Source organism: Chiloscyllium plagiosum, unplaced genomic scaffold (genome assembly GCF_037043375.1).
Source record: "Chiloscyllium plagiosum isolate Xiang-an unplaced genomic scaffold, Cpla_swu_hap1 HiC_scaffold_36, whole genome shotgun sequence".
Taxonomy (NCBI): domain Eukaryota; kingdom Metazoa; phylum Chordata; class Chondrichthyes; order Orectolobiformes; family Hemiscylliidae; genus Chiloscyllium; species Chiloscyllium plagiosum.
In genome coordinates, this window is record NW_028270174.1 from 20,531,424 (window position 1) to 20,556,929 (window position 25,506).

Below are 25,506 nucleotides of genomic sequence, written 5' to 3' on the forward strand. Positions count from 1 at the left end.
GGTTGTTGCATCATCAGTAACATGCCCTAAGATAGGCCTGAAGAGGGTAGGGAGCAAGTGACCAAGTGGGTGGGAGGCAATTTTGTGTAGAGGATGACAAGGACTGGGAGAAAGGCAACCAGGACAATAAGCAAAGCAATTGATGTGGAGGTGACTGGAAGGAGAAGATGAGGAGACAGATTGCCTCCATACACATTTTAAAAGTTGAGTTTGCTAATTGCAGCCTTTAGGAATCGCTGCCTGGCCTAATTTTCTAGGATGCAGCTGGTACCTCACCGCAAACTCATTTTGCAGTAGACGCCTTGTCATTGCGTATGTATCATTGCACATTGCTTTGCCTGCAAGTGAATTTTCTGACCCTCACCAATATGGCAGGCACCGTAGTTCCATTTCATAATGAACATGCACTTCCTGCCCTCCATATTGGAAGCCTGCTGAGGTGTGGTGACCCTCAAGTTAAACTTCTACAAATTGTTCCTCTCTCTCTCTTGAGAGAGAGTAGCCCTGTGGTCCTCTGACACTATAGTGACTTTCCCTTTATTGGAAGTTGAGGAGCAGGTCATTCAGTACCCAAAGCAGGTGCTGCACAGCTGTAACAAGGTGATGATCCCATTAAATAGTTTCACTGAGCCGTGGAAAGGCAGAAAAAGAAGAAAAGTACTTGAAAACAGCTAGATACAGTCGAAAAATAATAATGCAAGATAACTGAAAAAATAAAATGCTTTCACGTGAAATCTGAAAGATTCATGAACATACAGATATACAAAAAGGTGAACTGCTGCACACAGAATCCCTGGAAAAAACTGTTTATTGAAATTTCCTGAGTAAAAAATGTCCATGAGTAAAAAATATCGATCTGTCTCCCCTCACATAGCTACCTAATGCATTATGTGCATTTCCAATGTCTGCTTCAATGAATGAAGTTACACATGAAAGCAGAATGGAGAGATCTTCAAGAAAGGAGAGTAACATTTTTAAAAATTAAAATATGTATTTATTTAAGCCAGGTGGTTGGCTTACAAAGGTCAGCACAAATCTGCAAGTTACTAGAAAGGTTTTAATAAAAAGCTATAAAAACATGCTTGCACTATCATATGGGAATTTTAACTGGATATTAAATGGTGTTTCAATAGCAGTTGCAGCAAGAATTAGAGGAGCTTTCCAAAGATGGTAAACAGCTATGTAGTATGATATGTTTTAAAAGAATACTTTCTTTAAAAAAAGACTGTGCTTGATCCAAGGTTGACCAAGAATAAAGACACTGTGGTAGCAGTTTGAGTAGAGAAGCAGTGACATGGTCATAAGGCTCAGGCTAAGAAAAGGGTAACAGTGGGATTACACCATTAATTTTGGGAAATACTGTGCACTTCCAGATTTGTTGGACATGCACGAAAGAAAATGGGCAGAATGTAACTAAATTAAAGAGGATAAAAGAAAATTAAGGAAGGGGGTGAAATGTGTTGTATTATCAGAAATTGGAGGAAAAATGATGTCTAAGAAATGCAAGTCCACAAAAGGACTGTAAAAGACAGGCACAGAATTCAGGGTACAACAGAAATAGAAATATTGAAGAAAGCTCCCATTCATATACTATTTTGGACAATCTCAGGAATGCTGCAAAGCACTTTTTTATCTAACTAAGTACTTTTGAAGTGCAGTTGCTGTTCTAACATAGGAACTCAGCAGCTATTTTAAATACAGAATCATAGAATCATACAGCATAGTAACAGGCCTTTTGGTTCACCATGTCTATACCAACAAATAGACACCAAACTACACTAATCCCATTTACCTGCACTTGGTCCATAGTCTACTAAGCCACAGAATTTTACATACTCATCCAGATGCTTCTTAAATGTTGAGAGAGCACCTGCCTCCTACACACTATTAGGCAACATGCTCCATATATCTACTTTTTCTTGCTTCAGATCTAGGTAAAAACAATGACTGCAGATGCTGGAAACCTCAGATCTAAACCATTTGCTTCTCATCGTAAAGTTATGCCCTCAGTTTTTAGATATGTCTGCCATGGGAAAGACATTCTCATGATCTATTCTGTCCATGCCTTTCATAAATTGGTAAACCTCAATCAATGTCCCTCTACTCCAAGGAAAACAAACCCAGATTATCCAGTTTCTCCTCAAAATTAAAACTTCACTTTGAATGTCCTCTGCACCATGTCCAGTGTAATGATGTCTGTTCAATAGTGTGGCAATCAGAACTGCACATGATATTCAATCTGTAGCCTAACCAAAGTTTTTGTACAAGACTTCTTACTCCTATATTCTATGTCCTGGTTAATAAAGGCAAGCATCCCATATGTCTTCTTCACCACCCTGCCTACTTGTGCTGATACCTTCAGGGACTTGAACACCAAGATTCCTTTGCTCCTCAATATTCCTAGGGAACAACCATTCACTGTGTATATCCTTCCCTCATTAGACATCCTAAAATGCTTCACCTTGCACTCATTAGGATTAAACTCTATCTGCCATTGCTCTGCCCAATTTACCAGCCGATCAATATCAGACTGTAGCCTGAGACCATCCTCTTCACGATCAACAATACTCCCAATTGTCATATCATCTGCAAACTTATTAATTAAACTTTCTACATTCACATTCAAGTAGTTAATATACATAACAAACAGTAAAGATCTCAGCACTGATCCCTACAGTACACCACTGGTCACAGGATTCCAATTACAAAACAACAGTTTGTAAGCCAATTTTGGATCCAGTTTGCCAACTTGCCTTGGACCCCATAGACTCTTACTGTTAGGACCAGCCTTCCATGTGAAACCTTGTCAAAAGCCTTACTGAAATCCATGTAAACCACATCAACTGTACTACTCTGATGAATACATCACCTTTTCAAAACACTCATCTAAATTAGCCAGACAGAGCCTTCCTCTAAGAAATCTGTGCAGACTATGTCTGATCAATTCTTGCCTTTCCAAATATTGATTAATCCTGTTCTTCAGACTTTTTTCCCCAATATGTTCCATACCAGTGAGATCAGACTATCTGGTTTGTAATTACCTGGCCTATCACTGCCCTTTTTGAACAAAGGAACCACATTAGCTATCCTCAAGTCATCTAGCACTTCACCCGTGGCCAGTAAGGTATGAGATATCACCACCAGGACCCCAACAATCTCCTCCCTTACCTCCCATAGCAGCCAGGGAGACATCTCATCAGGCCCTGGGGATTTATGCACCTGTGAAAGTGCTAAAATATCTGACACATCCTCCTTAATAAGGTGTTCTAGAACCTGATCATCCCAACTGGTATCCCCAGCTATAATGTCTTTCTCCTCTGTTAACACAGATGAGATATATATCATTTAACACTTCATCCATGTCCACTGGCCCCATGTATAGGTTACTCCTTTGGTCTCTAATCGATCCCACACTTTCCCTCATATGCTTAATATATTTATTTAAAACTCTTGGGGTTTGCTTTGATCCCCGTCTACCAAAGATATTTCATGGCTTCTCTTTGTCCTCTTAGTTTCCTTTTTAAGCAACCTTGTACACTCTCTATACTTTGGAAGGGCCTCCTCTGTTTTTAATGTGCTCTACCTGACACGTGCTTCCTTCTTTTTCTTTATAAAATATCCCTAGTCAGGACTTGCTGTCCTTGCCTTTCACACTTCACACCGACCCTGAATTCTTACTATTATACCTTTAACAGACTCCCGCTTTCCAAGGTTAGACCTTGCTCCCAAGTAGACTTACTTGCTGGTCACTGCTTCCTGTTAATGTTTGTCAGATCCTGACACATGATGTTGAAAATTTGCCTGTCTCCAACTTGGACACTTAGCTTTGAAACTGTTATGGTCACTATCCCAAAATTCTCACCCACTGAAAGTTCAACCTCCTGACCTGTTACATTCTCTACGGTTAGGTCCAGCATTGCCCCATCTATGACTGGACTATTTACGTACTGGCATAAAAGGTTCCCTGAATGCACGTTAAAAATTCCACCCCATCTAATCCTTTCACTCTAAGGTGATCCCAGTTAATGTTAGCAAAGTTAAAATCCCCTACAACTATAACCCTGTTTCTTTCACATCTTTCTGTGATAAATTAGATTAGATTAGATTAGATTACTTACAGTGTGGAAACAGGCCCTTCGGCCCAACAAGTCCACACCGACCCGCCGAAGCGCAACCCACCCATACCCCTACATTTACCCCTTTAACCTAACACTATGGGCAATTTAGCATGGCCAATTCACCTGACCTGCATATCTTTGTGACTGTGGGAGGAAACCGGAGCACCCGGAGGAAACCCACGCAGACACGGGGAGAATGTGCAAACTCCACACAGTCAGTCGCCTGAGGCGGGAATTGAACCCGGGTCTCTGGCGCTGTGAGGCAGCAGTGCTAACCACTGTGCCACCGTGCCGCCCAACTACATAAACTACATATCTGCTCCTTTATTTCCCTCTGACTGTTGGGAGGCCTGTAATAAAATCCCAACAAAGTAACCTCCCTTTTTTTATTTCTAAGCTCTACCCAGAAGGCCTCATTTCAAGACCCTTCTAGGTCACCCTCTCTCATTACTACAGTGATAGTTTTCTTTATCAATAATGCAATGTCCCATCTGCCTTACATTCCCACAACCCACTATTATGCCTGAAGCTTCTATATCCTGGAATGTTGAGCTGCCAGTCCTGTCCTTCCTTCAGCCATGTCTCAGCGATTGCAACAGTATCATATTCCCACTTGGTTATCAATGCTCGAAGTTCACCTGCCTTCCCTGTCAAATTCCTTGCATTAAATGAGATACACTTTAGCTTCCCACGAGCCTTATCCTACCTACGTCTTCGTCAACTATTAGACCATTCAAGCATTCCTTCTATATCTGATTAGACCTTGCTCCCAACATTACATCTACCCTGTGTCCCATTCCTTTGCCAAATTAGTTTAAAACCTCCCCCACAGCAAACTCCCCAGCAAGGATATTGGACCCAGTCCAGTTTAGATGCAACCCGTCCAGCGTGTACAGGTCCCACCCTCCTGAGGGGTTGTCTCAGTAATCCAAAATTCTAAAGTCCTCCCTCCTTTAGTCATGTGTTCACGTGACCTATCATCCTATTCCTACACTCAGTAGTGCATAACACTTAATGTAATCTAGGCAATACAACCTTAGTAGATTTTGTCTTCAATCTATTACCTAATTCTCTTAATTCCTACTGCAGAACTTCATTTCCTATATTACCCATGTTGTTGATACTGACACATATCACGACTACTGGTTGTGTACCCTCCCCCATCGGAATGCCCTGCAGCCACTCTGTGACATCCCTGACCCTGGCACCAGTGAGGCAACATACCATTTCTGTCTCAGTTGTAGCTACAGAACTGCCTGTCAGTTCCCCTTACAATCGAGTCCCCTATCACAAAAGCTCTCCCAGTCTTGTTCCTCCAGTGTTGCGCAGCAGAGCCAACTATGGTCACCCAAACTTGACTGTCGCTGCTTTCCTGAGAGGCCATCCTGCCCAACTGATCCAATACAGACAGGCCTCCTGATTAGACAAGCAGGAGGCTGGAAGAACGCAGCAAGCCAGAGGGGACTCCAGATTAAATAAGCAGGAGGCTAGAAGAACACAGCAAGTCAGGCAGAATGAGGAGATGGAGAAACCAACACTTTGGGTATTAACCTTTGTTCAGGACTAGATGTGGGAGGTAAAGGAAGCTACAGGTAAAGAGGTGGGGGTGTGCTGGGGAGAGTAGCAGAATGCTGAGGTCATGATAGGTGGACATATGTGGTGGGTACAACCTGGTTGGGCAGGAGGAGAGATGAATCTGGTTGGTAGCTGGAAGAAAGAGGTGATAGGTGGAATGGAAGGGAGGAGGCGGGGCTAAAAAAAAGGAGTGAGGGGATGGGTAGGAGGGTTATTTGAAATTAAAGAGCTCAATGTTAAGCACTCTGGGCTGTAGGCAGTCCAGGCAGAAGATAATGTATTGTTCTTCTAATTTGTGGTCTGATTCACTGTGGCAATGGAGGAGGCTGAGGATGATATGTCGGAGAGAGAAAAGGAGAGAGAATTGAAATGGGTGGTGATTGGGAGGCCTGGCTGGCCATTTCAGGCTCGGCGAAATGTTCACCTAATCGATGTTGGGTCTCACTGATGTACAGAAGAGCTCATCGAGAGCACCAGATGCAGTAGACGAGGTTGGACAAGATGCAAATGAAATTCTCTCTCACCTGGAAGGACTGTTTGGAGCCCTGAATGGAGGGGCGGGAGGTGGTGTACAGACAGGGGTTGCATCTTTTACGGTTTATAGGGGGCCAAAACAAAAAAGAGAGGTGATTAGTGGGGAGGGTGGTGCGAACCAAGGAGTGGTGAAGAGACCAGTCCCTGTGGAAGACAGAGAGGGGTGGGTTGGGGAAGGTGTTCTGGGTGGTGGGGTCTAGTTGGAGTTGGTGAACATTTTTGAGGATGATACGTTGGATGTGGTGGCTGGTGGGGTGGAAAGTGAGAACAAGGGGTCCCTGTCTTTGTTATGTTTGGGGAGGTTTTTAGAGCAGTGGAGTTTGGAATGAAGGAAGTGCAGTGGAGGTGTGTCTGGATGACAGAGGGGACAAAAAAAACATTGTTTGAAATAGGACAATTTCTTGGGAGTGGAATATCTCCTCACCAGAACAGATGCAAGAGACAAAGGAACTGGACTCCTGCACTACCTGCCTACACTTACTAATCTTCCTGGTGGTCACCCAATGCTTTTCTGCCTGTGTAGCCGTTGCTTGTGGTGTGATCAGCTCACTAAACATGTTCCATAACAAGACCATCCATAGCTCCAGATGCTCCATGCAGTCAATCAGAAGCTGCAGCTGAACACAGGGCGGCACGGTGGCACAGTGGTTAGCACTGCTGCCTCACAGCGCCAGAGACCCGGGTTCAATTCCCGCCTCAGGCGACTGACTGTGTGGAGTTTGTACGTTCTCCCCGTGTCTGCGTGGGTTTCCTCCGGGTGCTCCGGTTTCCTCCCACAGTCCAAAGATGTGCAGGGTCAGGTGAATTGGCCATACTAAATTGCCCGTAGCGTTAGGTAAGGGGTAAATGTAGGGGTATGGGTGGGTTTCGCTTCGGCGGGTCGGTGTGGACTTGTTGGGCCGAAGGGCCTGTTTCCACACTGTAATCTAATCTAATCTAAACATTTCCTGTGTACATGGTCACCATGGAAACTGAAAGTGTCACAGATTTCCCACACAATCCACGGAGCTGAATTCTTCTGCCATCGTGAACCTGAACAACTACAGACAATAAACTAGGAACCAAATACCTAACCTTCTCCAAGACTCACCAAAGCTGATTTCTCTCTCTCATGTGATATCTCTCTCTCTATTCTTAAACTACAAACAACTAAAATAAAGGTCTTCACACGCTGTCTACCTCCTGGTACTACTCACTCAGTTTCTAAAGCAGCCAATCTCTTGTCCTACGTCAATTTTTGAAGCCTGCTTGCTCAGTCACCAAAGTTGGTTCCAAAGCAGCCAAACCTCTTACCATATGTCACAGGAAGGCCCACATAAATCTGTTTTAGTGGCATTGGTTGAGGGTTAAATTAGAGCCAGAATATCAGGAAGAAACCCTTGTCCTTCTAATAGTGCCATGAGATCTTCCATGTCTACCTGAAAGGACATATGGAGCTTTGGTTTAACAGTGCTATGAGTTAGTGAGCGTAGGAATAGGAGGATAGAGTAGATGAATGTGTGGCTGAGGAGCTGGTGCAGGGGAGAAGGGTTCACATTTTTGGATTATTAGAAGTAACCTGAATAAGAAGGATGGATTGTACCTGAATTAGACAGGACTAATACACTGGCAGGGAGATTTGCTAGAGCTGCTCGGGAAGATTTAAACTAGTAAGATGGTGGTGGGGGTGGGGGGACCCAGTGAGATAGTGAGGAAAGAAATCAGTCCGAGATTGGTACAGTTGGGAAAAGGAGCAAGTCAAACAGTCAGGGCAGGCAGGAACAAACCAGAGAGCGAGGTAGGATTGATCAATTAAACTGCATTTATTTCAATGCAAGAGGCCTAACAGGGAAGGCAGATGTACTTAGGGCATGGTTAGGAACATGGGACTGGGATATCATAGCAATTACAGAGACATGGCTCAGGGATGGGCAGGACTGGCAGCTTAATGATCCAGGATACAAATACTATAGGAAGAATAGAAAGGAGGGCAAGAGAGGAGGGGTATGGTGTTTTTGATAAGGGACAGCATTACTGCTGTACGTAGGGAGGATATTCCTGGGAATATGTCCAGGGAAGTTATTTGGTTTGTACAGTAGACTCCCCCCCCTCAATAGTCAGCAGGAAATTGAGAAACAAATTTGTATGGAGATCTCAGTTATCTGTAGGAAAAATAGGGTGATTATGGTAGGGGATTTTAAATTTCCAAACACAGACTGGGACTGCCATAGTATTAAGAGTTGAGATGGAATGGAATTTGTTAAGTGTGTACAAAAGCATTTTCTGATTTAGTATGTGGATGTATCTACTACAGAAGAGAGTACGGCCCTTCAAAGATCAGCAAGGCAACCTTTGTGTGGAGCCGCAGGAGATGGGGGAGATACTAAAGGAGTATTTTGCATCAATGTTTACTGTGGAGAAGGATATGGAAGATATAGAATATGTGGAAATAGATGGTTACATCTTGAAAAATGTCCATTTTACAGAGGTGGTGGTGATGGATGTCTTAAAACACATAAAAAGTTGGATAAATCCCAGGAGCTGATCAGGTGTACCCTTGAACTCTGTGGGAAGTGATTACTGGGCCCCTTGTTGAGATAGTTGTGTAATCGATAGTCATAGGTGAGGTGCCAGAAGGTTGGCTAACATGGTGCCACTATTTAGGAAAGGTGGTAAGGAAAAGTCAGGGAAATATAGACCGGTGAGCCTGATGTTGGTGGTGGGCAAGTTGTTGGAGGGAATCCTGAGGGACAGGAGTTACATGTATTTGGAAAGGCAAGGATAGTCAACATGGCTTTGGGCATGGGAAATCCTGTCTCACTAGCTTGACTGAGTTTTTTGAAGAAGTAATGAAGAGGATTGATGAGGGCAGAGCTGTGGACGTGATCTATGTGAACTTCAGTAAGGCATTCAACAAGGTTCCTTATGGTAGACAGGTTAGCAAAGTTATGTCTTGTGGAATACAGGGAAAACTGGGTATTTGGATACAGAACTGGCACGAAGGTAAAAGACAGAGGGCAGTGGTGGAGGGTTGCCTTTCAGATTGGAGGTCTGTGATCAGCAGTGTGCCACAATGATCGGTGCTGGGTCTACTGCTTTTCATCACTTACATAAATGATTTGGATGCGAAAATAGGAGGTATAGTTAGTAAGTTTGCAGATGACACCAAAATTGGAGGTGTGGTACACCGTGAAGAAGGTTACCTCAGCGTACAATGGGATCTTGATCCAATGGGCCAGTAGGCCGAGGAGTGCCAGATGGAGCTTAATTTAGATAAATGTGAGGTACTGCATTTTGGAAAGGCAAATCAGGGCAGGACTAAAACACTTAATGCTAAGATCATGGGGCGTGTTGCTGAACAAAGCAATCTTGGAGTGCCGGTTCATAGTTCCTTTAACGTGAAATCGCAGGTAGATAGGACAGTGAAGAAGGCATTGGTATGTTATCCTTTATTGGTCAAAGCATTGATGTAGGAGTTGGGAAGTCACGTTGCGGTTGTACAAGATATTGGTTAGACCACTTTTGGAATATGGTGTGTAACTCTTGTCTCCCTCCTCTAGGAAGGATGTTGCAAAACTCGAAAGGGTTCAGAAAATATTTACAAGGATGTTGTCAGGGTTAAAGGATTTGAGGTATAGGGAGAGGCTGATTAGGCTCCCCGGAGCGTCAGAGGTTGAGGGGTGACCTTATAGAGGTTTATAAAATCATAGGAGGCATGGATAGGATGAATAGACAAAGTCTTATCCCTGGGGTGGGTAAGTCCAGAACTAGAGGGCATAGGTTTAGGGCGAGAGGGAAAAAATATAGAAGAGACTAAAGGGACAACTTTTTCATGCAGATGGTGGTGCATGTATGGAATGAGCTGCCACAGGAAGTGGTGGTGGGGTGTTGTGGCGGGGGGGGTGCTGGTATAATTACAACATTTTGAAGACATCTGATTGGGTACATGAATAGGAAGGGTTTAGGGGGATATGGGCCAAGTGCTGACAAATGGGACTCGATTAGTTTAGAATATCTGATCGACATGGACATGTTGGACCAAGGGGTCTGTTTCTGTGCTGTTACATCTCTATGACTCTAATTTATTCAATAAAATGCAAATATAAAACATGAGGCATTCCTTCAGTACTACACCAAAGAGTCAGCCTTAATTTTGTTCTGTTACTAAATATAATGTCACCACTTACAGGCAAGATCAGGTAATATACAATAATGATAACTGCCAAACCAATTTGTTAGCATCAATTGAGTGGAAATGTAGGGCATTCCCCAATGGCTAGCATCCGTGCTGTTGGAAGAACCACTGGCAGAAAAATGTAGGGATTCTTCAAGAAAGAATAACATCGGAAACCTGAAGAATATTCATAATGATCTTATATAAAAGCAATTGAAGGAAGGCATGGGAAATCTAGGCTAGTTATTAAGTACTTGCATTCATCTACTTGTCAACTGGACTTCGCTATGCAATGGTCAATATTAGAGGTTCACACATCATACGAATACCATTGCTTATTCATGACTTCTAACTTGCTTTCTGCTCCACCTCCAACAGTTTTGCTCAAAACATACCTTCTTCTCATCCTGGAGAATGGAACCAGTTCAAATATTAGCAAGTTTTTTCTCTTTTCAGATACCGCTGGATTATTTGCATGTTTCCAAATATTTGCTTTCATAGAAACATTTTCAATTTTTTTATTCATTACTTAATTGAAAATGATCTTGATGTCGAGGTGAACTCAAGGAAAAAACATTTGGTACCTCAAAGTGGATTTTCTCTGATTATTGCTGATCATTTTTGTACCGTTGAATTTAATGATAGCTGTGCATTATGGAAAATAGTTAACATTCTAATGTTGTTCTCAAGTGCAGAGAAATTCCCCACACTGAAGTCTACCATGATCATGCAAATACCTGTTTTACTGTATTTCATCTTCACATTGTATGGTCACCTAACATTTAAATCAATAAGAAAATGATTTTCTCTTTTATAATCATAATTATAGTACATATGATAAGTACTAAGGTTATTTCCTAAAACTAGTTCATTCTTGTGTGTATTGCAAATTAATGTTTAAGTGTAACACTACCTCATGGACACCTTAATAGCAATACATTGTTAATTGTGATATAATATCAAGATTAAGAATTGAAGGACTGAAGAACAGAATGAGCTGGTTCTGAGGCACAGAATTATTTTTATCATAGGTTACACAGGAACTGCTTTAACTTGTGCTTATTATTTTGGTTGCTTTGTAAGTTCAGTTTTCTGACATTTTAAAAAATATGTAATTAAAATATCTACAGTTTAAACAGACAACATTGTTCTGTGCTATGTATTTTGCCTCATGTACTGTGCTCTAATACTGTATGATATAGGCATGGGCTAGAGAGTTAGACTGAGGAAAAATGTGCACAGAGAAAGCTAAAACATTCAAATCTAGAGATGAGCAGTTGTTAAGGCTCATAAATTTCCAAAATAAAGAGTACTTTGTACTTTTAGATTAGATTAGACTTCTTGCAGTATGGAAACAGGCTGTTCGGCCCAACAAGTCCACACCGACCCGCCGAAGCGTAACCCACCCATTCCCCTACATTTACCCCCTTACCTAACACACGGGCAATTTAGCATGGCCAATTCACGTGACGTGCACATCTTTGGACTGTGGGAGGAAACCGGAGCACCCGGAGGAAACCCACGCAGACACGGGGAGAATGTGCAAACTCCACACAGTCAGTCGCCTGAGTCGGGAATTGAACCCAGGTCTCTGGCGCTGTGAGGCAGCAGTGCTAACCACTGTGCCACCGTGCCGCCCTAATTAAACACATTCAACTTCAAGTTCTTACTGTGAAGTATTTCATGTTTACTTGCACATGATTAACCTTTAAAATTGAATCTGTTTTCGGCTAATATGCTGCATTTAAAGGAAATTTGAATTCAAAACTGAATTTGAGGACTGTCTTTTACACACATTGACACTGAGACCTTATTTTCCATCAGGATCACTATGCAAAGAGAGTTGTTAATGAACCGTTTGGAGAGATTTAAAGAGCAGGCAAACGAATGGCTTTTGCTGAAATCTGATTACCATCATTTACAGTGTGACAACCTTTGACCCAGAAGCAGTCCTACAAAGAACACTTGGAATTTCTTTAAAATGTTTGTGGAATCTTTTTAAGAACTTTTGAGAAGGATTTTTTTTAAGAGATTGCATCGTTTTAAACTGGATGTGTTTATTGCAGTCACAACATTATTACGAGACTTACTGCATACGTGTATTTGTGAGTCAGTAGCAGAGAAGCAATCTCTGACTTTATTATTTGCAATGACACAGATATTCTAAATTAAATTGAGATACAAACAGAAACCTGGATTAAAGGGTAAATTTAGACATAACAATTTCAGAATTGATAGTTTCCTCACAACGTTCTGTTCATCTGTTAGATACTATTCACAAATTTATTGTCAGAAAAATATGTTGTTTCTATTATCAGACAATTTTGTAGATGCTCTCCAATGGATTGATTTGGTAGATATATATTAAATAAAATAGTACTACATTCTTTAAAAAATCACTATTCAGTGTGGGGGGTTGAGGCCATGCACGGACCTTCTATAGATTCATTTTGCTACCCCCTGGTTTTGAAAGTCAGTCAGTTACTAACCAAGGGAAAACATATTATCCCCACAGCCATAATACACTGTGGTGGTGTTAACAAGGACAGAATGGGACTTCCTCCCGTCAGTGGGAGGAGATCCTTCCCAGAGGACCTGCTGGCCAATCTGATTAACCAATAACTCCAAGCAGACATACATCAGGCTTTTATTAATCTTAGACCTGGGTAACTGGTGACATTAGAAGGGAGTGTCCAACCCTCTTAGTGAGATAGATGGATTGGTTTTAAAATACAGGCAGGGAAGCAGGAAAGGACATGCTATCTTCTGGAATGCTGCACAAAGGGTTCTGACTGACGCTCATTCTTTCTCTTTTTTTAAAATAGCTTTCAACAAGCTTAATTAACCCATAATTATTTGTTTAAATATGCCTGAGGTGTACCAAATTTGGCAAATATCCACATAACTGCATTTTTTATGGGAAACATCTTGGGTTTGGTTGGAAGATGGTCGGTTATCCAGCAAACCTATTTAATCTGTAGTCGCTTGCCAAAATTTCCAGCCCCATGATTATGCTTAAGAACTCCATCACCTACCAATTAAACTGGCCAGTGATTGGTTTCACAAAGCCTTTCCAAACATTCTTCAAAAGACTGTGGCTTAAAATTGTAATCACTGTTTCTAGCTTGTATATCTCCAATATGGAGAGGAACAGTGTGGAAGAAGAGGGATCTTGGTGTGCAGGTACATAGATCCCTTAAAATGGCCACCCAAATGGGCAGGGTTGTTAAGAAAGCATATGGTGTTTTGGCTTTCATTAACAAGGTGATTGAGTTTAAGAGTCATGTGATCTTGTTGCAGCTCAACAAAACTTTGGTTAGACCGCACTTGGAATACTGTGTCCGGTTCTGGTCGCCCTATTATAGGAAAGGTGTGGATGCTTTGGAGAGGGTTCAGAGGAGGTTTACCAGGACGCTGCCTGGACTGGAGGGCTTATCTTATGAAGAGAAGTTGACTGAGCTTGGACTTTTTTAATTGGAGAAAAGGAAGAGGAGAGGGAACCTAATTGAGGTATACAAGATAATGAGAGGCATGGATAGAGTCGATAGCCAGAGACTATTTCCCAGGGCAGAAATGGCTAACATGAGGGGTCATAGTTTTAAGCTGGTTGGAGAAAAGTATAGAGGGGATGTCAGAGGCGGGTTCTTTACACAGAGAGTTGTGAGAGCATGGAATGCGTGGCCAGCAGCAGTTATGGAAGCAAGGTCATTGGGGACATTTAAGAGACTGCTGGACATGTGTATGGTCACAGAAATTTGAGGGTGCATACATGAGGATCAATGGTCGGCATAACATTGTGGGCTGAAGGGCCTGTTCTGTGCTGTACTGTTCTATGTTCTAATATGTTGAAAGCTCAGCAGTATATATGCCAATAATAAGGTAAAAATGTGAAATGAGTTTGGATACCCTGCAGCCTTTTGCATGCCAGTGGTGCTCCTGCTATCAAGTGGATAGACATCAGGATTGGTTGCATGTATGTTGGTGGCTACAGTACAGTCATGTGTGCATTTGCAATTATACCTGATGCATTTCTCGTCAGCAACAGCAATTAGTGTTGTAATTTTTGTAGGTAAATGGAAATTCCTGCCCATGTGGTCGTTGATCGGTGTGCACTACCAAAAGAAGGAAATTAATATACGAGAGCTATAAAAAAGCCAAGCTGGCTGACACAAAGAAACACTGGAGTCTGAATGCAATCAGATACAGATACAGGAACTCTTGGAGACATTTGCTAAGCAGGCTAGATTCTAGAATGGTATATGACTTGTTCAGAGATGGCAAAGATTTGTGTATTTTTACCAGATGCTGCAAAACCATGAACCCTCTAAATTCTCTGATTTGAATGGAGATTTTCAGAGTGCTCCAGGCATACAGAAATTGCCCAACAGAACATTCAATTTCCTGGACAGTTTCTTCAGAGCATGCTATGTTTGGCATTCCATTGGTCCCATGTGTAACTCCCATCTACATTGGAATAATGACTGTCTGACCAAACTATCCACTGTAAATAACATTAACACCAATGTTAATGTAGATATTCATTATTGATTGAGATTATTGTTTTAATATTTTGATCAAACTATGATACTTGACCTTCTGTATTGTCCCAGTCTATCTGATGTCCCTCTTCATCTGTGTGTGACATGAAGTCGACTGGGACAATACATCCATCCTGGGACAGTCTAAACAAGACACACAGAGGAATTCCTGGAGGCCTGGCATTCAAAATGGAACTCCATTAACAAACATACTGAACCCCATTTACCAACCTCTCAGACAGAACTGGAAATTTTCTCACCCACCACAACAAACCGAGACAGATAAATAGCAAGCGGTACAGGACACCAATGCTACACTTGGGGCTCACTGATGATGTTACCTAGCAGGGTGACAAAACATCAGAGAACAAAACTACCAGCTCAGTGAGCAAACTTACAAACTTCAGTGAGTGAAAGGCGGGCTCTACCTCCCAATTCCCCACCCACCCTGTCCCATGACTACTACCTGCCCCAAGTGTAACAAAGCCTGTGGTAGTTGCATTGTTCTGTACTGCCACCGAGAGTGGAAGTGAGTCATCCTTGTCTGTGAGGGACCGCCAATGATAATTTCTTTTCTGTCATAATTTTGACATATTCAATGACTGAATATCAATGCAATGCTATAATGATGTTTAATCTTATGTTTATAGTTTGAGAGTGTGAATTACTTCCTTTACATTTAAAAAAAATTATTCTACAATTACAGCTAGATTCTGCTGGCCCTTGGCAAAACAAAAATCTGCAACCAGAGTCACAGGTAGATAGGATACTGAAGAAAGCATTTGGTATGTTTTCCTTTATTGGTCAGAGCACTGAATATAGGAGTTGGGAGGTTCTTTTGCGGCTGTACAGGATATTGGTTAGGCCACTTTTGGAATATTGCGTGCAATTCTGGTCTCTATCCTATCGGAAGGATGTTGTGAAACTTGAAAGGGTTCAGAGAAGATTTGCAAGGATGTTGCCAAGGTTGAGCTGTAGGGGGAGGCTGGGACTGTTTTCCCTGGAGCATCAGAGGCTGAGGGGTGGCCTTAGAGAGGTTTATAATATCATGAGGGTTTTGGATAGGGTACATAGACAAGGCCTTTTTCCTGGGGTGGGTGAGTCCAGAACTAGATGTTAAAGGTTTATGGTGAGGGGAAAAATTTAGAAGGGACCAAAGGGGCAACTTTTTATCGCAGACAGGGGCATGTGTATGGAATGTGTTACCAAAGGAAGTGGTGGGGCTGGTACAATTACAAAATTTAAAAGGCATCTGGATGGATATATCAATAGGAAGTGTTTTGAGGGATATGGGCCAAGTGCTGACAAATGGGATAGATTAGGACAGGATATCTGATCGGCGTGGATGAGTTGGACCGAAGGGTCTGTTTCTGTGCTGTACATCTCTATGACTCTAACTCCATCACATTTAGAATCAATTTACAATTATGTACAAAGGGGATGGCTAAGTAAGTGACATGAAATGCAGAAACATTAAGGAAAGAGATCCACGTACCTGAATGAGTGTTTGCAGTGTCATACAATATGAAATCTGAGGAACCTGTCTTCAGTCTGTGCTGTAGTGATGAGTCCTGATCTCCCAAACATTTCAAAATTAAAAGTAATAATATTAAAAATCATTTAGTAGTTCAGCATTTGTATAATGCTGAGAAAAGACATATTTTGTCAAAGCTTTATATCTTACATTCATCATGACAATTTGCCAGGATACCAGTTTAAGAACAAAATGAGCATTTGTACTGTAGGGGAGGAGAGTGCCGATTAGTTGGTTAGTAAATATTTTACTTGATTGTGCTTTCCAAATGCACAAAGTTGTTAACAAAATAAAGCTCATCGGTTGGTCTCGGTTATATTAGTGGACTGAAATATCTCAATATGGGTCAAGTAAGACAAGAGACATAAAGCAAACTAGTGCGATACTAAAATCTGAAACAAACGTATAGAGTGCTGGAGAAACTCAGCAGGTGTGGCAACATCTCTGGAGGGGATAGAGAGAGCCAGGCAGAGTTAACCTTTCAAAGATTCAGACCGGACTGAAAGCGTTATGACTCGAAACGTTAACTGTTTCTCTCTCCACAGATGCTGCCAGATCTCCTGAATTTCTCCAGGATTTCAAATAATTGTGGGCCAACATGAGCACCGAGTTCTACCTCTCAACATTATAATAAAAGTTCTTACAATATTAAGTTAAAGATTGAGAATTAACGTTGATGCAAAAGTATCAAGACAATTAGCATTCACTTGGAAAATAGATCACTTCCATTCTCTAAACTCCGCACTCACGTATGCAACAGCATCGCCACCTTTCCAAACCAAATCTGGACTGTGCCCACAAACAGCTGCCAAGTGGTGAATGGGCACCTCCAGAGATTTCCTGTAGGCACATTCAAGGGACCCGCTCGGCCAATCCATCGAACTTGTTGCAACTCGAAATTCTTTCCCAGTTCTCAATCTCACTCGCCACTGCAACGTGTAAATGTTGATCAAGGGGTGCAGGGCATTTGCGGATTCGTGACTAGGCACAATGCGAATAAACGCAGTGAACAGGACGAGAGAGATGCCGAATCTGACTGCAGAATGACATGTTACAAATGGGGGACCCTGGGCAATCCACATCATAAAGATCCAGAGATTCCTCATGCAAACAGTACAACAGCTCACAGAAGTGGATAAAGCATTGCTCTGCTATTGATTAGATGGGAATAGGTGTGCTGCAGATATGCTCCATCACAGTCTCACACACTAGCCAGCATGACTGCAGACAGAGAAGCTGTACTGTTCAGTGAGAGAGACCAATCTGTCCATCATTGTCCTGCCAGCGTCCCAGTTCCAGCGCTCAGAGCCCCTGCCATTGTCCCAGGGAAGATAATGTCCCACCCTCATGCCCCACTCCGATAGGCCGGATGGTCAAAATCCACATTCTGATTGGACAACTCTGCCGCCTTCTGTGTGGCTAACTCAACCTTCAATCCAGCTGCCGCGCGAGGCATGCCGGTACCTGTAGTTCAGGAGCGTGATTGTCTCCGGGTTTCTCCACTGGGTGTGTGCCGGGAAGAACTACAATGTCCATCATTCACCGCCGCCCCTGCGATTGGCCTGTGCTGAGAGTTGGGAGAAAGTTTGAGCTAAGTTGGTAAAACTTTCTTCTTTGCCATGAAGGGCTGAAATCTCTTTCATCTCCCGAATTTTTTTTAAAAAGGGGAGCGAGAGGGAGAGAAGGAATAAATTCATTTTCAAGCGAAGTTTCTAATTAAACACAACTGGGGAGAACAATCCTATTTTCCAAATAACATTCCCATTTTGAAAGGACGGTTGCCAGGAGCGCAGAAAAAAACAAGACCACCCAGGAAGCTCTATTACGTGGATTTCACTCTAAAACACAATAATCTGCGGGGGAGGAATAAACATTGGCGTCTCAAAACGTTCTACCTTATTTCCCTCGCAATGTTTGCAGATGGCAAAGATGTCTTGAGAGTGTTTGCTGTTTGCGATGGAGAGATTGTTCGTGTTATTTGAATGGCAGCCAGGAGCAGTCCTTCACTGGCCTCCTGTTCAGGCCGAGCCGGATTGACTATCCCTTCCAGTCAGTTGCAGGTTAATCCCGCTGTCCTGGCAATCGCTGTGGTGCTGGGCTTTGGCTTGGGGATCGCTTCTGCAGTCCTGCTTTATATATTTGTGCTGGAAACAGCCTTGCAAAGGAAGGTAAACTGCTCTGATTGATCAATGTGCCTTTCAACACAGGGAGGATCTGCATCTTGAAATGCACCACCATTTACTGTCATATATGAATCCAGGAGGAGGAACAGTTTGTATATTTGTTACAAATCTTATTTATTTTTCAGGAGCCTTGTTCAAGTGGAACTGATGATGATTCCTGTTCTGAATATTCCGATGACAGCCAGAGTTTCAAAAGCAATGAGGATGAAAGAAGAGCTAAACGTGGAGCTTCCCCTTATTATGAAGTGGGTGACACTTGTTTTCTCTTGTCCTGTGTTGCTCTAGAGAGGGATTCATCAGTTTTATAGCAGCAATCTGATCATCGAATGGTTCTGTTTAGTTATTGATCATCTCAAAGAGAAGCAGAAAAGTGATTAAATTCCACCCACTATCAGTAGTGATAACTCCGAGAGACAGCCATCACCTTAGACACAGAATAATATATTGGACATCACTTATGAACCAACCCAACATACAACTCATCAGGGCAGTACAGGAGATCTGCTAATACATAACAGTTACATACCTTTTCCATCCCATATGTCCCCTAGATGCCCAGTGCTGAAATTGTGCTGTGCACGAGGAAGACTTATTCCATTCTCTTCACCTGAACTATGCACTTTACAGAGTCATAGAGATGTACAGCATGGAAACAGACTCTTTGATCCAACTCGTCCATGCCCACTAGATATGCTAAATTAATCTAGTTTCATTTGCCAGCACTTGGCACATATCCTTCTAAACCTTCCTATTCATATACCCATCCAGATGCCTTTTAAATGTTGCAATTGTACCAACCTCCACCACCTCCTCTGGCAGCTTATTCCATAAACGCACCACCTACTGCATGAAAAAGTTACCCCTTAGTTCCCTTTTAAATCTTTCCCCTCTTGCCTCAAACCTATGCCCTCTAGTTCTGGACTCCCACGTCCCAGGGAAAAGACTTTGTCTATTTACGGAAACAGACTTAATGTTTCAAGTCTGTATGACTCTTCTTCAGATCTCATGAAGAACTCTTGAAGAAGTTATACTAGCCTCGAAACATCTCTCTCTTCACAGATACTGCCAGACCTGTTGATTCTTTTTCCCAGAATTCTCTGCAGTTGCTTTAGAATTCTTCCATGATGGCCCAGGGACCTGAAGCCAGATGATAAGCTAAGGGGGAGCAGGATTATTTTAAGTAGATTTGTCTTCTCTCGGCTATAGAAAGTTTCAACATGAGGCCCACTGAAATTTAAAAGCACAGAATTCCAAGTTTTTGTTAGGCCAGGATTTTACGGGTTATGGAACCAAAGCAGGTCGATAAAGTTAAGTTTGTCACATATGTAATAGGAGCAGGGGTAGACCAAATAAGTAGACCCTTGAGTGTGCTCAGTCATTCATAACGCTGGCTGATTTTTTGCCTCAGATCCATTCTTGCAATTTCTGTCAATCTCCCTTGTTTCTCTAAGAGACTAAACATTTATCCATTTCACTCCGAATTATACCCAATGATAGACAATTTCAAAGATTCACATCCCCTACTTGAAGAACTTTCTCCTTTCTCAGTCCAAATTCTGAGACTCTTTTATTCCCCCATCCTCTAGATTCCCCAATCAGGAACGACACCTTTCAGTATCTGCTGTATGAAGCCTTTTCAGAATCTTGCCTATCTCAATTATTGTTCTTACAGTGTTGTTTGCAGCATGCCTATTCAACAGTGTTACAACTCCAGTGCTGGGCTTTCACCTTCCATAGGCACAAGGCAGCATGGTGGCTCAGTGCGCCAGGGATCTGGGTTCATCAGATTAGTTGGATTGGGCGTGCAAAATAGCCCAGAGTGTCCCGACTAAGTGGATTAGCTATGGGAAATGCAGGGTTACAGGAGTAGGGTAGGAGGATGGGTCTGGGTGGCTGCTCTTTGGACTGGATGGTGTGGACACGATGGGCTGAATGGCCTGCCTCCACACTGTAGGAATTCTATAATTCATTGTGGGGAAACCTTCAAAATTCTGAAGGTGGTTTAGAGACTAAAGATATGGTGCAGTGGATCTCAATGTCCATTTCCCCTTTCCTATGTCTGTATTCTTAGTGTTCAGAGGCAACCACGAAGAAAAACATATTGATGTGGTTCTGTTCGCCGAGCTGGGAATTTGTGTTGCAGACGTTTCGTCCCCTGTCTAGGTGACATCCTCGGTGCTTGGGAGCCTCCTGTGAAGCGCTTCTGTGATGTTTCCGCCGGCATTTATTGTGTTTTGAATCTGCCGCTTCCGGTTCAGTTCCAGCTGTCCGCTGCAGTGGTCGGTATATTGGGTCCAGGTCGATATGCTTATTGATTGAATCTGTGGATGAGTGCCATGCCTCTAGGAATTCCCTGGCTGTTCTCTGTTTGGCTTGTCCTATAATAGTAGTGTTGTCCCATTCGAATTCATGTTGCTTGTCATCTGCGTGTGTGGCTACTAAGGATAACTGGTTGTGTCGTTTCGTGGCTAGTTGGTGTTCATGGATGCGGATCGTTAGCTGTCTTCCTGTTTGTCCTATGTAGTGTTTTGTGCAGTCCTTGCATGGGATTTTGTACACTACATTGGTTTTGCTCATGCTGGGTATCGGGTCCTTCGTCCTGGTGAGTTGTTGTCTGAGAGTGGCTGTTGGTTCGTGTGCTGTTATGAGTCCGAGTGGTCGCAGTAGTCTGGCTGTCAGTTCAGAAATGTTTTTGATGTATGGTAGTGTGGCTAGTCCTTTGGGTTGTGGCATGTCCTCATTCCGTTGTCTTTCCCTTAGGCATCTGTTGATGAAATTGCAGGGGTATCCGTTTTTGGCGAATACATTGTATCGGTGTTCTTCTTCCTCTTTTTGCAGTTCTGGTGTACTGCAGTGTGTTGTGGCCCTTTTGAATAGTGTCTTGATGCAACTTCTTTTGTGTGTGTTGGGATGGTTGGACTTGGTCTGTGTGTGTGGCTTTCCTGTATACCTTTGTGGTGAATTCTCCATTAGGTGTTCTCTGTACCATCACGTCTAGGAATGGGAGTTGGTTGTCCTTTTCTTCCTTTCTAGTGAATCGGATTCCTGTGAGTGTGGCGTTGATGATCCGGTGTGTGTTCTCTATTTCTGGGTTTTTAATGATTACAAAGGTGTCATCCACATATCTGACCCAGAGTTTGGGTTGAATTTGTGGTAAGACTGTTCTAACCTTTGCATTACCGCTTCTGCTATGAGTCCAGAGATGGGTGAGCCCATGGGTGTGCCGTTGATTTGTTCATATATTTGGTTGTTGAATGTGAAGTGTGTTGTGAGGCACAAGTCCAGTAGTTTGAGTATGCCGTCTGTGTTGAAAGATTCAACGTCCTGTTGTCTGTTCTGTATGTCCAGCAGGTTGGCTATTGTTTCTCTGGCTAGGGTTTTGTCGATAGAGGTGAACAGTGCGGTCACATCGAATGGGATCATGGTTTCTTCCTTGTCTATGTGTATATTTCTGATGATGTCCAAGAATTCCTGTGTTGGTTGTATAGAGTGTCTGGATCCGCTGATCAGGAGTTTCAGTTTCTGCTGTAGTTCTTTCACCAGTTTGTGTGATGGTGTCCCTGGTAGTGATACTATGGGTCTGAGTGGGATGTCTGGTTTGTGCACTTTAGGTAGTCCATAGAATCTGGGGGTGTTGTTGCTTTCAGGTTTCATTCTTTGTAGGTCAAACCTGGTTATCTGTCCGTTTTTTTGGTAGGTTCCTCAGTGTGTTGTTTATCCTATTGGTGAGCTGTGGGGTGAGGTCAAACTCCCTCTTTTGGTAGGTGTTGGTATCTGCAAGTAGTTGTTGCGCTTTTTGGATGTAGTCCGCTTTGTCCAGGATAACCGTCATTCTGCCTTTGTCTGCTGGTAGTATGATTATGTTCTTATCTTTTCTTAGTGATTTTAGTGCTTCCCTCTCCTTGGCGTTGAGGTTATGTGTTTGTCTTTTCCTTGTTATCAGCGGTATGATACTTTGTCTCACTGTTTGTTGTGTCTCTTCTGTCAGTCCATTGTTCCTGAGTGTGCATTCTAGTGCTGCTAGGAAGTTTGCTGTCTTGGCGTCCCTGTGGTTGTAGTTGAGTCCCTTGGCCAGTATTGTTCTTTCCGTGTCTGTGAGCTGTCTGTGGGAGAGGTTTCTAACCTAGGTGTGTGTTGTGGTGTCCTCTCTGTTGTGTGTTAGTTTAGCCATTTTTTTTCTCTTAGTGCCGCTTTTTTGCGGTGTGTGGTCCTGTTCTATCCTATGGTGACAGCCTGTTATATGGTCTGGGTCCATTCCTGATTAGTGGTTTTTGAAATTAACGATTTTTGGCGCGCAATTTCTTGTCTGTATTTGTGAAGTCTGTTGTGAGCGTCTGTAATCATTACCTGGATCATCCTGAATCCGTTCTGTCTGGCTGTGTCCCTGGCTTGTGGGTTGTTGACTGGTGGTCTATATCTGACACATGGTGGAAGGATTCGATTCTTTCAGCATTCATGCAGGAACCAGAGTTGTTTGTATACCTATACAATGTATTCGCCAAAAACGGATACCCGCGCAATTTCATCAACAGATGCCTAAGGGAAAGACAACGGAACGAGGACATGCCACAACCCAAAGGACTAGCCACACTACCATACATCAAGAGCATTTCTGAACTGACAACCAGACTACTGCAACCACTAGGACTCATAACAGCACACAAACCAACAGCCGCTCTCAGACAACAACTCACCAGAACGAAGGACCCGATACCCAGCATGAGCAAAACCAATGTAGTGTACAAAATCCCACGCAAGGACTGCACAAAACACCTACATAGGACAAACAGGAAGACAGCTAATGATCCGCATCCATGAACACCAACTAGCCACGAAACGACACAACCAGCTATCCTTAGTAGCCACACACTCAGATGACAAGCAATATGAATTTGACTGGGACAACACTATTATTATAGGACAAGTCAAACAGAGAACAGCCAGGGAATTCCTAGAGGCATGGCACTCATCCACAGATTCAATCAATAAGCACATCGACCTGGACCCAATATACCGACCACTGTAACGGACAGCTGGAACTGACAACCGGAAGCGGCAGATTCACCACTATAAATGCCGGAGGGAACATCACAGAAGCACTTCACAGGAGGCTCCCAAGCACTGAGGATGTCACCTAGACAGGGGACGAAACGTCTGCAACACAAATTCCCAGCTCGGCGAACAGAACCACAACAACGAGCACCTGAGCTACAAATCTTCACCCAAAGTTTGAAAAACATATTGAGTATTTCTAGGGCAAACAAACATCATAATCCAGTTTAACGTCCTGGATGCAAGACAATTTGGCAATGGTATGTGCTTCTACATTGAAACTCAAGCACATTCCAATCAACAAAAGTTTCCTCAAACCGTTAATTAAACTCCCATCTGACCCTTTGCAACGATAGTCTTTTAGCTGTTGTAAACAAAGAAACAACATCATTGCTAACATGAAGTTGTTATTACTGCATGACAAATTTGCTTAAGCAATTAACATGTTATAAATGAGGATGTAGGAATGTATGAAAAGCATATAAAATGAAGCATAGCATCTGTGAGTTTAAAATTGGATTGAAATATATCCACATTCCCTGTTTCGACTATCCCTGACCACGAAGCCTGAAATTCTGAACTGGATCTTGACTTTCTAGATGGTTTCTATTTTGTCACAGAAGCAAAACATGGTGGCTGCATCCATTCAGTTGTTGGATATTATTTTTCTAGAAACGGAAAAATCTTCAGATTAAATCAGATGTGAGAATGGGCCAATAATAGGAACTCACCCAGTCTGACAGGATGTTGATTAGGCTTATTAATGAATCAATTAATGCCAATTATTCCTGCGCCTTCTGGAATTTAGAGGTAGTTCAGGGATTAAATGTGAGCTGCACCATACAACTTTCAAGTGTTTCCCAAAACGGTGGCACGGTGGCTCTGTGGTTAGCACTGCTGCCTCAGAGCACAGGGACCCAGGTTTGATTCTAGCCTCGGGTAACTGTCTGTGTGGAGTTTGCACATTCTCTCTGTGTCTGCATGGGTTTCCTCCGGGTGCTCCGGTTTCCTCCCACAGTCCAAAGATGTGCAGGTCAGGTGAATTGGCAATGCTAGATTGCCCATAGCATCAAGTGCATTAGTCAGAGGGAAATGGGTCTGCGTGGGTTACTCTTCGGAGGGTCGGTGTGGACTTGTTGGGCTGAAGGGCCTGTTTCCACACTGTAGGGAATCTAATCTAATCTAATGTAATCAAAAGCCACCCAGCAAATCTGAAATGGCATGTTGGTGTTGCTGTCAGATGTTCTGTGCCTGATTGAGGTATCGGGTTTTGTGAAAGTAGGTGTTGCTTCCATTCTCACCTCTCTGACAAGGTTCTCCCCTTGACCCTCAGTCAACCTTCATATATCAGATCCAGTGGTGATCCCTGACAGCTGCCAGCAGTGGAGAACTGTGGATTGGCCAGCAGCTTTTGGCACTCAGGACTTTTACCTCAAAGTATTTCATTTATTTGAACCTCCCCATGGAAATGACACAGGTTTACTATCGATTCTCTGACGGATGGGGTGCCCTTGAAGTTTAATTATATGACCCAAATCAATTACCATTATAGGCTCCCTCAAAATTCAATCTAAAAGTTCACTAATCCTGATTAATTACAAGACCCATTCCAAATAAAAATCTGTTTTCACAAGCTTTACAGAATTTATTCAGTTTATGGTAACAAGTATAAATTAAATCATACTTAATAAAAGCAATGGTCACTGTGGATCTGCCTTGGATGCCAGTTCCTGACACAGTTAAACCAGGCCCAGGTCTCTTGTTCTGTTGACTGACATTGGATTCCCTACAGTGTGGAAACAGGCCCTTCGGCCCAACT

The 25,506-nt window shown here is 42.8% G+C and overlaps 2 protein-coding genes across 6 annotated transcripts in view; one reads left to right on the forward strand and one right to left on the reverse strand.

Annotated features, from left to right (window-relative positions):
* The window catches only part of evc2 (EvC ciliary complex subunit 2), a 175,567-nt gene extending 157,789 nt beyond the window's left edge, over nt 1-17,778 (reverse strand). Inside the window, exons 1-2 of one of the 2 annotated variants that reach the window (XM_087980025.1) lie at nt 17,202-17,778; nt 16,414-16,489 (exon numbers count right to left, since the gene is read on the reverse strand). In XM_087980025.1, the coding sequence (XP_087836151.1) occupies nt 16,414-16,489; nt 17,202-17,558 (433 nt within the window). In that variant the 5' untranslated portion in view covers nt 17,559-17,778. The remainder of the gene's footprint in view (nt 1-16,413; nt 16,490-17,201) is intronic. The other variant, XM_043674234.2, reaches the window with a different exon arrangement.
* A 248-nt stretch (nt 17,779-18,026) lies between these two features.
* evc (EvC ciliary complex subunit 1) overlaps nt 18,027-25,506 on the forward strand; it is a 50,784-nt gene continuing 43,304 nt past the window's right edge. For all 4 annotated transcript variants that reach the window (XR_006309074.2, XM_043674235.2, XM_043674236.2 and 1 more), the window contains exons 1-2: nt 18,027-18,620; nt 18,761-18,880. Coding sequence is in view for 3 of the 4 variants with exons in the window: in XM_043674235.2 (XP_043530170.2) it covers nt 18,435-18,620; nt 18,761-18,880 (306 nt within the window). In the remaining variant the exon portion in view is untranslated. The remainder of the gene's footprint in view (nt 18,621-18,760; nt 18,881-25,506) is intronic.